Genomic DNA, 12,121 nt, shown 5'->3' on the forward strand with positions numbered 1-12,121 from the left:
GGCTACAGGTCCAGGAAACCCCTGGAGCGGACGGGTGGCCCCGGGGGGGCTGGGGGCGTGGAGGCGGGCTGCCGGCACCGCCCCGGCCGACAAAAGTCCCTTCAGTTCAGCCGGCGGCAGGGGAAGTCCCGGCGCCTGGCTCAGCCTCCCTCGGTGCCTCCGAGCGGAGCCGAGCCGCGCTCCGGCCGCCCGCTCGGCCGCCGTCCCCGGCGGCCCCATGCCCCGATGCCCCACGGGGGCCATGGACGAGGGGCCCGTGGACCTGCGCACCCGGCCCAAGGCCGCGGGACTCCCCGGCGCCGCGCTGCCGCTCCGTAAGCGCCCGCTGCGCGCGCCCTCCCTGGAGCCCGCCGCCCCCCGCTGCGCTGCGGGCCCCTTTGTCACCCAGGATCCCCTACCTGGCGGCTCCACCTCGCCGGCGGTCCCCGCGCCCCGCCACGGCCTGCCCCGGCCAGAGGCCCTTTACTACCAGGGTGAGTGTCTCTCTCTGGTCAAGGTCGGGTTGGGGGCCAGACAGGGCATTGGGTCACCGGAGCCTGGGCACGTAGCTCAGACACAAGTTTAGGAGGTTCCAGGGAGCCGAGGGGACAAAGGGAGAAACCAAGGTTCCAAAACACAGATATGGGGCTCCTGGGAAGCTGGGAGGCAGGCCCTGAGGTCCCAGGGATGCAGATAGGGGAGCATCAGGGAGCAGTGCCTTGGAACAGAGATATGGGGATCCCGAGGGACCGACCAAGGCTAGGGTCTCAGTGACACAGATATGAGACCCAGGGGACAGTGCCCAGCAGTACATATTTGGGGTCTCAGGGAATCAAGGGGGCAAAGCCTGAAGTCTCAGGATCACAGAATCACAAGCTCTTTAAGACCCCAGACATCTAGGGTTCTGAGGAATCAGTGCACCGGCCCAAGAAACTGAGTCCTTGGCATCCAGAGTGTGGGGTCAAAGGAAGTCAGGAGAATAGATACCGGGTTCTAAGGAGACGGATATTAAGGATCCCAGGATGTTAAAATCTCAGGAACCAAAACATCACTGGACTTTGGGAATTAGGACAGAATCAGAGTTCTGAGCACCCCAATATCTGGGATCAGGGAGATCCAAGGAAACAGACCCAAATACTGGGGGTCCTAATGAGCCAGCAGGACAGGGATCCAGGGTGCTAGGCACCCAGTTATGTGTTTACCAGGGATCAGGGTTTCATCTGGGGTCACAAGACCAGGTGGTATTAGAGGGCTTGGGGACTAAGGATTCTAATAATAGGGGACAGGGCTGGGAAACCTGGGACTCAAGAATTTAGGACCAGGATGAAGGATTTGGGGATCTTCAGGCAGGAGGCCGTAGGGCACCAAGGTCTGGTGTTGGAGATACAGGGACCAGAAGACTTGCGAGCGTTCAGGAATCGGGGCCCCCAATGATCAGGAGATGACAGAGAAGGCCAAACACCATTCTCCCCATTCTGTCTCCATCCCTGACCTCAAGGAAGGGGCATTCCCTGCCATAGCTGTGCCCACCTCACCATCCCCTAGTGGCTCCCAAAGTGGCAGAGCCGATGCCTAGTGCCTCCAGACCTTTGCCCAGTTTCTACACCTTCTGCTCCATCAGGGTACAACCTCAAGCTGTGCATCAGGAGGCCTGCCACTGCCCCTCCCCATTCCCCGGGTGAGAACCCAGGCCTCAGTTTTCCCCATCTATGTGCTGGGTAGATATGGATTTTCCTGCTGCCAAAGCCCCCCTTCCAACAGCGTGATCTGAACAGGCTTCCACAGGCTTCTGGCACCACCTCCTCTCACCTTCTCTTCCACCCTCTCCCAGTGCTCTAGGCATTCATCCCAGACCCAGCGCTTGATACTGTCTTCACCTCCCTAAGCCACAAATTCACTCAGCAAACAGGCCCTGAGGCCCCCCTACTGGGTGAAGATGGAGTTCAGTCCTTGAGGGACTCTGCCTAGCAGGCGATGGGAGTCAGAAACATGAAAAGTCACAGTGAGAGTGGCCAGAGCTGGGGAACACGGACTGGAGGGGGGAGTTGTGGGAGCCCAGAGGAGGGACTTGGAAAGAGGCTTTGTCTTGGGCCTTCTGGACCCAGTATGAGATGCAAAAGGGACCTGGGCAAAAGGGAAGGTGACACTGCCAGAGCAAAGGCCTGGATGGAGGTGGGGAAAGGGTTGCGTGACTGTGGGCTTGGCCTCACCCGTGTCTTTTCTCTGCTCAGGACCTTTACTGCCTCTGTACCCCACCCCGACCATGGGCTCCCCCTTTCCTCTGCTGAGCCTGCCTCCACCCCTGTACCCCATGGTGTGCTCAATGGAACACCCTCTGTCAGCCGACATTGCCATGGCCACCCGTGCAGATGAAGACGGAGACACGTAAGTACTAGTCCCCCATGAATGGGGAACGGGGATGGGGAAGCCGGTCTCCACCAACTTCACCCACCACAAACAGGGGCACTCAGCTTGGCCTTTCTACTTAACTCCACCACTGGCTATGTGACTTTGAGCAACGCCCATTCCCTCTCCCAGCCTCAGTTTCCTCTTCTGAAAAATGGGTACGCTGAGAGCACTTACCTCCCAGTACTGATTTTGGAGCAAGGGGCTTCAAATTTTTTATCACACTCCAAAAATGAGAAAGACATTTCATTGATTTTATTATATGAATTATACATGTTAAGCTCCTAGTACTGAGCCTGGTAGATTGTGGGTGCTCAATAGGTGTGTGTTTTTAATCTTCACCCAAGGATATTTTTTCCATTGCTTTTCAGAGAGAGTGGAAAGGAGAGAGAGAGACAGACAGACAGAAACATCGATGTGAGAGAGACATATCAATTGGTTGCCTCTGGGGCCAGGATTGAGCCTGCAACCAAGGTATGTGCCTTTGGCTGGAATTGAACCCAGGACCCTTCAGTAGGCTGGCTGACGCTCAAACCACTGAGCCAAGCTGGCCAGGGCATCAATAGGTATTCATTAATATTATTATTGTTATTATTTTTTATTAAACCCAGCACAAACACACACATATAAACCAGAAATAAAAATTGCACCGAACAAAACAACACTCATCCTCACTACGTGGGATCTACTTTAGTCTTTTCTATTGTAGTGTATTTCATTGTTTCATGGTCATAATGCACTAAATTAGTTAGGTGATCCCTTAAACTGTTTTCAGGAATCCCATGGTTTTATCGCCTGCTAGCCCTCTGCCTAGCACATAGTAAGCACTCAGCATACTTGACCTGATCATGCTTATGATTCTATCCATCTCAGTTTGAATCTCAGCTGGCCACTTTCTCACCCTTCTCTGCCTCAGTTTCCCCCTGTAAAAACAAGTACCATAAGTGTGCAGGGGTCTCTGTGAGGCAGAAATGAGATGATTTCTGTAAAGCACTTCTCTGGAGATTGGTTTGGGGACTGCAAACCACAGGTAGGGACAGATGAACAGGCCTATTTCTTGCAGGGAAGGAGGGTGGGACTCCACTACCGGCCCACTTCTGGATGTGAGGTGACTTCCCATCCCTGAGCCTCAGTTTTCCTATCAGGAAATCCGCAGCTTGTAATAGCATCTATCACAGTGAGGATTCAGTGCAATGATGGACATACATATAGTGCAGGGAACAGGGCCCAGCACACAGTAGGTGCTCAATACACGTGGGTGGATGTTGTTGGAACAAAGCTCCCCAGTCCGTTGTGGGCTATCCTGTGCACCCAAGCAGGAGAAAGTGTCTGAGATATATAAAGGGCTTGATAAAGCTAGTTTCCTCCCCCTCTGGGGTCATCTGTGAAATAGATTTAATGTGCATCTGCCCCCAGGGTGAGTTGTTTGTAGCCCGTGCCAGCAGACCTAGCACACCAGTCCTGAGCCCCGCGCCCCACCCGCCCTCCCCCGCTCTCTCATTCTCCCGCTTCTCCCCCCTGCTCCCCCAAAGCAAACACTTCTGCCTCAGCTGCTGGGCCGGGGAAATCCCTTCCCGCAGAACTTGACCGCAGCCCAGCTGCTCTGCCTCCCCCACGTCAGCACCCGTCACTCACTCGCAGCCTCCCCCTCCCGGCGCTCCCTCTAACCTTAACCCCTTCCGCTGGGGCCGAGGCTTTACCGGAATGGGCAGCTGGCACAGCCTGGGCGGGGGCGGGGGACATGCTGAGTCTGGGTCGCCCAAGCTGCAAAGCTTGGTTGGGAGGCCAGACTTCTAGGGACTCGGGAAGACTCTCAGGGCATCTGGGCCCCCAAGAGGTCAGGCACTGGCAAGGAAAACCTGGTTCTCCAAGAGAGGGGGGGACGAGCACTGAGTCCCAGAGAGCAGAGTTTGGGGCACTGCGTCCCTTGATCTCTAAGGGGTAGGGGACGGGATGCAGGGCAGCTAGGGAGCTAGAACTGAGAGGGGCTGGAAAGTCCGTATCAGCACGGAGGTAGGGATCCAAGAGACCTTGAAGTGGATGCTGGGATGGGGGGGACAGGGAGCCATCTGGAGTCTGAGCCCCGAAGGGTGGCATTCCAGAGGGGCCTCCAGGCTGGAAGACTTGGGGTCTTCCCCCCTCCTCCAGAAAAGCGAGATATCTTTGGGTTGGGCTCCCCCTCCTTTACCCCATTCGAGGATGTAAGTCGGGGTGCCAGGGGTGGCCAGGGTAGATCCCCGACGGGACAGGCTTCCCTCCCCCGGGAGCAGGAAGCGGAGCCCCGCCCAGCAGACCTGTTACTGGAAGTCCGAGGGCAGGGCCGCCCCTCCCGTCCCCACTTCCTCCAGCCCCGCCCCACCCCCTGCGGCCCGCGCGTTTATGGGAACTCGGGCCTGGACGGTTTCTCTGAAATCATTCGCTCCGTCTGCCCTCACTTCACCCCGCCCGCCCGGAGAAGGACCCAGGCGAGCGTCCAGAGAGGCGCTGGGAAGGAAGGGACCCCTTCCCAGGGGGCCCAGGTCCGGCCCCTCCCCCAACATTTCTTTTTTAGATTAGGCTTTCAAGGATCAGGGTCCAAGTTCAGCGATTCACCTGCATAATCTCCTGAGAAGTGGATTATACTTCACAGAAGAGAAAACCGAGGCTCAGAAGGGCCACGTGACTTTGCCTTAGCGCACAAAGCTAGGGAGGAAGACAACCCAATGTGCAACCCTGGCCTCCTTAGCCTCCCAAAGCCCTCTGGGCTGCAGGGTGTCTCCATCCCAAGCCAAGCACCTAGGGAGGTACATTAAAATGTGGGTTCAGGATGCACATTCCACAGTTGGGAGGCCTGTCCATAAGCAGGCAGTGGTGGGTGGGTTGTGCGGGCTGTGTACTTGCAACCAGCCTTGGGCCCTCAGTGCTAATGTCCCTGACCCTGAGCAAATAGGTGTTGGCCCACGCAAAGTGATCCCAGATTGCTCTCCGCTTGACACGGCTGTTCTAGATTGAGGGCCCTGGGAAGCTGGCAGGAAGTGTATGGACTGGGCAGAGGGAGAAGTCCAGCTGCTGTGGAGTCCCACAGGGGATGTTGCAGCTGGAGTGGCCTTCGCAGTTGAGGCCAGAAGGCTGGGCCCTCTATGCCAGACACTGAATGCCACTGGATGGTGGCTGCTCCCCCTCATGACCAGGCAAATAATGCTTTTCAGCGGAGGGTAATTCCCAGAGAATGCTGAGCTGACAACCTTCCCAGAAGCTCGGGGGATGAGGCCTTCGGTCCAGAAGAGGGGATCTGGGTAGCACAGCCGAAAGGCCAGAACAATGACGCCATCCCCGCTTGTCCCACCTCCCTTTGGGACAAACCTTCCTCCGCATAGATACTCTCACAGCTGAATGTGATGTAGAGTCACAACTGATGGAGACCTTAATGGCATCTAGCTCATCTGCACTCATTTCACAGATGAGAAAACTGTGGCCCACAAAGGGGTGGGAACCTGGTCACCAGCTTCAAGGATGGCCAGGGATCGTTAAGATGGGTTCACTCATTCAGCGCATGTTTACAGAACACCTGCTCAGTCCTACGCACTGTGCTAGGCACTGAGCAGTGACCGGAGCAGACAAAACGCCCTGCCCCGGTGGAGTTGACCTTCTAGTGGGGGGAAGGGAGGATTCAGACAGGAAACAAGTAAATTGTACAATGTCAGGTGATGATATGGAGAAAAATTAAGCAGGGTAAGGGGGAGGAGGAAAGAGCTGCTGCCGTACCATTTTAGCAGAGGCCCCACAGATATCTGGGGAGGAGTGTTCCAGGCTGAGGGGACAGCCAGTGCAAAGGCCCTGGGGGGCATTGTGCTTGTTGTGTCTGAGTAACAGCAAGGAGGCCAGTGGTCAGAGCGCAGTGAGGAGAGTAGATGGAGGTGAGGTCAAAGGGATTGAAGAGGAGGAGACAAGAGCACATAGGGCCTGTGGGTAATGTGGGGACTTGACCTTTACTCTGAGGGTTCTGAGCAGAAGAAGGGAGCTGTGCAGGGGACAGACAGTGGGGCCATGGTGGAAGCAGGGGAGCCAGTGAGGAGGAGACAGTCCAGGAGGAAGACTGGTGGCTGAACCAGGATGGAGGGAGTGGGGGTGGGAGAAGTGATTGGATTCTGGAGATACTTGAGAGGTAACCAGCCCCTAACATCTGTGGCCCTCACCCCCAGACCGCTCCACATTGCCGTGGTGCAGGCCAATCTGCCAGCTGTGCATCGGCTAGTCAGCCTCTTCCAGCATGGGGGCCGGGAGCTGGACATCTACAACAACCTCCGGCAGGTGAGGCTGGGCATGTGGGCCTGGACTCCTGGGTCTGAGGGAGGAGGGGCCTGGGGGCTCAGACTTCTGGGTCCTAGGGCAGGAAGGGCCCTTGAATCTGAGGGAGGAGGTGCGCCAGATTTCTGGTTCCTGAGGACGACTGCAGCTGGGGGTCAGGACTGAGAAATTCTGAGGGAGGAGGGACTGGGACCAGGGCAGGGCACGCACGGGTCCCTCACAGTCTCTGTTCCCCAGACACCGCTGCACCTGGCTGTGATCACCACTTTGCCCTCTCTGGTCCGGCTACTGGTGATGGCTGGTGCCAGCCCCATGGCACTGGACCGCCATGGCCAGACGGCAGCCCACTTGGCGTGTGAGCACCGCAGCCCGGCTTGCCTGCGGGCCCTGCTGGACAGCGCCGCCCCGGGCACAGTGGACCTGGAGGCCCGCAATTATGACGGTGAGCACCAGCCCCGGCGCAGGGCGGGGGGGGGGCTATCTGACAGGACCTGGCGTCCTTCTGGGGTTGCAGAGGCCCAAGCCCGTGTTTGACCGAGTCTCCCTCTCCTCCAGGACTCACTGCCCTCCACGTGGCCGTGAACACCGAGTGCCACGAAGCAGTGCTGCTGTTGCTGGAGCGCGGCGCGGACATCGACGCGGTGGTGAGTGCGGGAGCGAGGGCCGCGGATGGGGCCGAGGGGGCGCGGCCCAAAGAGGGCGGGCGGGCTCCAGGTCTCTGGCCCCACTGAGACGCGGGACTCAGCGGTCGGGATGCGGAGAGACTCAGGACCTTCCTTCCCTGCCGCAGGACATTAAGAGCGGCCGCTCCCCTCTCATCCACGCCGTGGAAAACAACAGCCTGAGCATGGTGCAGCTGCTGCTGCAGGTGGGCGCCGCCCGACGCTTAGCCCCTCGCCCACCCTCTCCTCTGGCGCCAGCCCGTCATCGCCCCCCTCCTTCCAGCTCCGACCCTTCCTTCCAGGCCTCGCTTTGGCAGCCCTAGGACTTTAACGCCCCAGGCTGCGCACTTCTCCTGGGCCCTCCCTCCGGCCCCCAAACCGCCCAGGCCCTGTCCAGCATCAGCCTTGCTGACCCTGCCTTCCGGCTTTGGCACTGTCCCCGCGCGGTCCTTCCTCCCAGACCCTTCCCTTCTCTGACTCCGCCCCGACTTCGTGCGCCCCGCGGCGTCCAGCGCGGTTTGACTCTGCGCCGCCCGCCCAATCCCGCGCTGACCTGCCCCGCGTTCTCGCTCGCGTCCCTCTATCACCCCGCCTTCCATCGGGCCCAGCCCCTGCTACTGGCTGCCCCTGGCCCCGCCCCTGGTCCCGCCCCGCAGCGGTGGTCCTGACCCGCCCCTCCCGCCCGCAGCACGGCGCCAACGTGAACGCGCAGATGTACTCGGGCAGCTCGGCGCTGCACTCGGCGTCGGGCCGCGGGCTCCTTCCGCTGGTGCGCACGCTGGTCCGCAGCGGCGCCGACAGCGGCCTCAAGAACTGTCACAATGACACGCCGCTCATGGTGGCGCGCAGCCGCCGGGTGAGTGCGCGTTGGTGGGTGCGGGGCGTGGAGGGGCCTGCTCCCCAGTACGTGTCCGTGGATGTGCGTGCGTCCGTGCCCGTGCGTGGAGGGGATGGGTGAGCGCGTGGATATGAGGCCTAGACGGGAGGAGACACTGAGGCACGAAGAAAGGCAGCGACGTGCCGTGCCACCTTCACGTGCTGAGAAAGAGGCCGTGCTCACGGGCAGACCCCAGGAGCCAGCCGAGAGGGAGGGAGGGGTGGCCTGGTGGTGACCCCCATCTTCCTGCAGGTCATCGACATCCTGAGGGGGAAGGCCACGCGGCCTGCTCCTGCGTCGCAGCCGGAGCCCTCCCCGGACCGGAGCACCACCACCTCCCCTGAAAGCAGCAGCCGCCTCAGCTCCAACGGTGAGAAACCAGCTCCCAACCTCCACCCCCCCCTCCCCAGCTTCCTCCGTCCTCAGAACCTTACAGGCCCTGCCCCCTCCCTCAGAATCCAGGAGTTGGGGCCCCAGCCCCCTTCTCTCTGGATCTAGTCTCTCACTGCCCTCACCCCTCCTCTCTCCTCTTTCCACAGGTCTTCTCTCTGCATCACCGTCCTCCTCACCCTCCCAGTCTCCCCCCAAGGACCCCTCTGGATTTCCCATGGCTCCCCCCAATTTCTTCCTTCCTCCCTCGTCTCCACCTACCTTCCTGCCCTTTGCTGGGGTCCTCCAAGTCCCTGGCCGGCCAGTTCCCCCCTCCCCAGCTCCAGGAGGCAGCTGAGAGGGATGGGGGGGCAGATCTTGGACTCATGAGGAGGAACCTCCCTGCCCTGTGGAGTCAACCCTCCTGGAAACTGTGAAGATCTCACTCTGCCCCCCCCCCCCAATCTTCGGAACCAGGATTTGCACAGAGGCACATTCATTTACCCCCTCTTTTGAGCACAAATATTCTCCCGTCTCATCTTCCGCCAGGACTCTTTCCCCCATTACTCTCAAGCACCAGCCTCCTGTCTGGATTTCCACTCAGTTGTGTATTTCCACCTCCTCTCAGAGCTGGTGGAACCAGGGAACAGCTGCTCCCCTCTGCCCTTTGCCCTCTGCCCTCTGCCCTCTGCCCTCTGCCCATGAGGAGGGAGAGGTGGGCTGGAGTGGGGAACTTATGACAATGTAAATTATTAGGCATTTTGGTTGGATTTCTTTTGTAATAAACTATTTTTGTAACATATCCCTGGCTTGGCTGGACCTCTTTCCTGAGGAGGTCTGGAGGAAGTGTGTTTGTGTGTGCACACACCTGTATACCACATCCAGCTGACTCTACGAGTGACCTGTGAGTCTCAGACTGATGATGACGTGTGGGTGACTCTAGGACTTCTGGTGTGTTTGAATGTTCTGTCCTTGTGTCACTGTGCCATTGTTTCTGGGGATGACATAATATGTGACATCTTTCCAGGAGACCCTGTTAGATTCCACAGTGACCCTGGGTGTGTGTGTGTGTTCCTGAGGAGTGCTACAGATGACTGTTATATGACACTCCCGTTGAATCTGGCTCTGTGTGTGTGTGGCATTTGCGAGACCTGCAGTCATTGTGTGATTGTTTCTATGTGGCTGTCTCAATTGGTGTGTCACATTTCACTCAGTGGCTCCAGGCCCCCTTGACGTACAATGTCTGTGTCTTGACTCTGTGGACACATTTCTTGTGAATCAATCAGGTTTGCATTCATTTCCTGTTAGCACTGTAACAAAGCACCACAAAGTCAGTGGCTTAAAACAACACAATGTACTCTCACACTTCTGAAGATCAAAAGTGCAAAATCAGTCTCACCGGGCCAAAGTCAAAGTGTCAGCAGGGCTGGTTCCTTCAGGCAACTCTAGGGGAGAATCCATTCCCTTGCATTCTCCAGCTTCTAGAAGCAGCCTGCATTCCTTGGCTCATGGCCCCTTCCTTATGTCTACAACCTCTTGCTTCTATCTCCTACTCTCACCTCCTGCCCCCCTCTTAGAAGGACGCTGTGATTCCATTGGGCCCACCCAGGATGATCTTCCCATCTCAAGATCCTTAACCTCGTCATGTCTGTAACGTCCCTTTGCCCTGTAAAGGAACAACACAGATTGCAGGAATTAGGACAAGGAGGATATCGTTAGGAGCCTTTATTCAGCTGATCCCAGGTTCAATCAGATACTGAACGTTACTAGGAGGTTGTATATGCGTCAGAGATTTGTTACAGGGACTGACACCTTCAGGAAGGGAAGATGGATGTGCAGTGGGGACAGCAGGGACAAGCTGAAAGCCCTGAGGAAGGACTGGAACCCCATCAGCCCCCACTACCCCTGGCCTTGAAGAAAGAAAAGGTTGCCCTTTGGGAGAAGCTGATGACCTTGGTCCCATTGTAGTGGTCTTCATGAGTGGCCATGTCTCTGAGTGATGGTAAGTGTTGTTTTTCTTTAGTCTGGGGACCTCGCTGGGCCCTGGGGTCTTCGTATATCTTGGCACTTGTGAGCGTTTCTGCTGCCATGACTCCTATCGCATGGGAGCCACCTGCCTTAACGTCTTCCTGAGAGGCACCGTTGGGTTCCATGATGGCTGGGTGTACCTGTGTGTGCGTGTGAACACACATGCACACATCCATGCACACCCCATTCCAGACCAGCTCTGGCTGGTGACCTGGCCTGGCCTGGCTCTCCTGACTTAGGTGTGTTTGTGACCATGTGCCTGTGCTTCTGACCCTGTCTCTGGGCTATGGTGTCCCCAGAGCTGCCTGATTTGAAAGGTATATTGGCTTTCTGTGGCTGCCATAACAAATGGCCACTAACTTGGTAGCTTAAAATAGGAATTTACTCTCACAGTTCTGGAGGCCAGAAGTCCAGAATCAAGGTGTGGGCAGGGCCACACCCTCTCCAAAGGCTCTAGGGGAGAATTCTTTTTTAAAATTAATTAATTAATTAATTTAATCTTCACCTGAAAATATGTTTTTATTGATTTTCAGAGAGAGAGAGAAACATTGACATGAGAAACATTGATCAGTTGCCTCTCTCATGTACCCTGACTGGAGATGGAACCTGCAACCTAGGTATGTGCCCTGACTGGAAATCGAACCCGCAACCTTTTGGTGCACAGGATGATGCTCCAACCAACCGGGCTGCCAGGCCAGGGCCAGGGGAGGATTCTTCCTGACCTCTTCCAGCTCCTGGTGGCTCCAGCCCCTTCTCTTCTGTGGCTACATCGCTCTAATCTCTGTCTCCGTCTTTACAAGGCCTTCTCTGTGTGTCTGCATCTTCTCTTCTGTCTCTGATAAGGACACTTGACATTGGGTTTAGGGCCCACATAGTAATTCAGGATGATCCCATCTCAAGATCTTTATGGTTTCTTTCCTTCTCTTTTTTATTTTTAGAGAGAGGAAGGGAGAGGGAGAGAGAGAAACACCGAAGTGAGAGTGAAACATGGATCGGTTGCCTCCTGCACTGGCCCTGACTGGAGGTTGAACCCGAAACCCGGGTATGTGCCCTGACAGGAATCAAGGCCGAGACCTTTTGGTGCACAGGATTAGGCTCCAACCAGCTGAGCTGCGCCAGCCAGGGCAAGATTCTTATCTTAATTACATCTGCAAAGACCTCCTTTGGAAATAAGGTCACATTCACAGGTTCCGGGGACATATCTTTGTGGGGGGCCACCATTCAACCCACTACAGAGGGTGACTGTTGGGCCCCGCAGGCAGCTGTGTGTGAGAACTTCCCATGCGGTAATCCCACCATATGGGTGAGGTCCTGTGCAGTGAAGGTCTCTTCAGCAGACCCTGAGCTCTAGGAGGGAAGTGCAGGGCCTCCTTCCCACAGCAGCTAGCACACTGCCTGGCACGGAGCAGATCCTTGAGAAGTGATGGTAAAATGAACACTGATCACCCCCCACTGTATTATGGTGTCTGCGATTCTTTGTGGTGTATCTGGTTCCCTGTCATACCTAGTGTGA

The 12,121-nt window shown here is 57.0% G+C and overlaps 1 protein-coding gene across 1 annotated transcript; it reads left to right on the top strand.

Annotated features, from left to right (window-relative positions):
* Nucleotides 1-217: 217 nt before the first annotated feature.
* Nucleotides 218-9,382, top strand: BCL3 (BCL3 transcription coactivator). Its single transcript, XM_087827250.1, has 9 exons — nucleotides 218-473; nucleotides 2,211-2,364; nucleotides 6,567-6,675; nucleotides 6,910-7,114; nucleotides 7,228-7,316; nucleotides 7,463-7,540; nucleotides 8,023-8,190; nucleotides 8,464-8,581; nucleotides 8,751-9,382. The coding sequence occupies exons 1-9, from the start codon at nucleotides 218-220 to the stop codon at nucleotides 8,936-8,938; spliced, it is 1,365 nt and encodes a 454-aa protein (XP_087683376.1). The 3' UTR covers nucleotides 8,939-9,382.
* The last annotated feature ends 2,739 nt before the right edge of the window (nucleotides 9,383-12,121 follow it).

The sequence above is a fragment of the Miniopterus natalensis genome, chromosome 18 (genome assembly GCF_054644295.1).
Source record: "Miniopterus natalensis isolate mMinNat1 chromosome 18, mMinNat1.hap1, whole genome shotgun sequence".
Lineage (NCBI taxonomy): Eukaryota > Metazoa > Chordata > Mammalia > Chiroptera > Miniopteridae > Miniopterus > Miniopterus natalensis.

Bases quoted from the DNA above. Each gene is read 5' to 3' on its own strand.
- BCL3 (XM_087827250.1), top strand. From the start codon at position 218: ATGCCCCGATGCCCCACGGGGGCCATGGACGAGGGGCCCGTGGACCTG. The intron at 6,676-6,909 runs GTGAGGCTGGGC...TCTGTTCCCCAG, and splicing joins TCTACAACAACCTCCGGCAG to ACACCGCTGCACCTGGCTGT. The intron at 7,541-8,022 runs GTGGGCGCCGCC...TCCCGCCCGCAG, and splicing joins TGGTGCAGCTGCTGCTGCAG to CACGGCGCCAACGTGAACGC.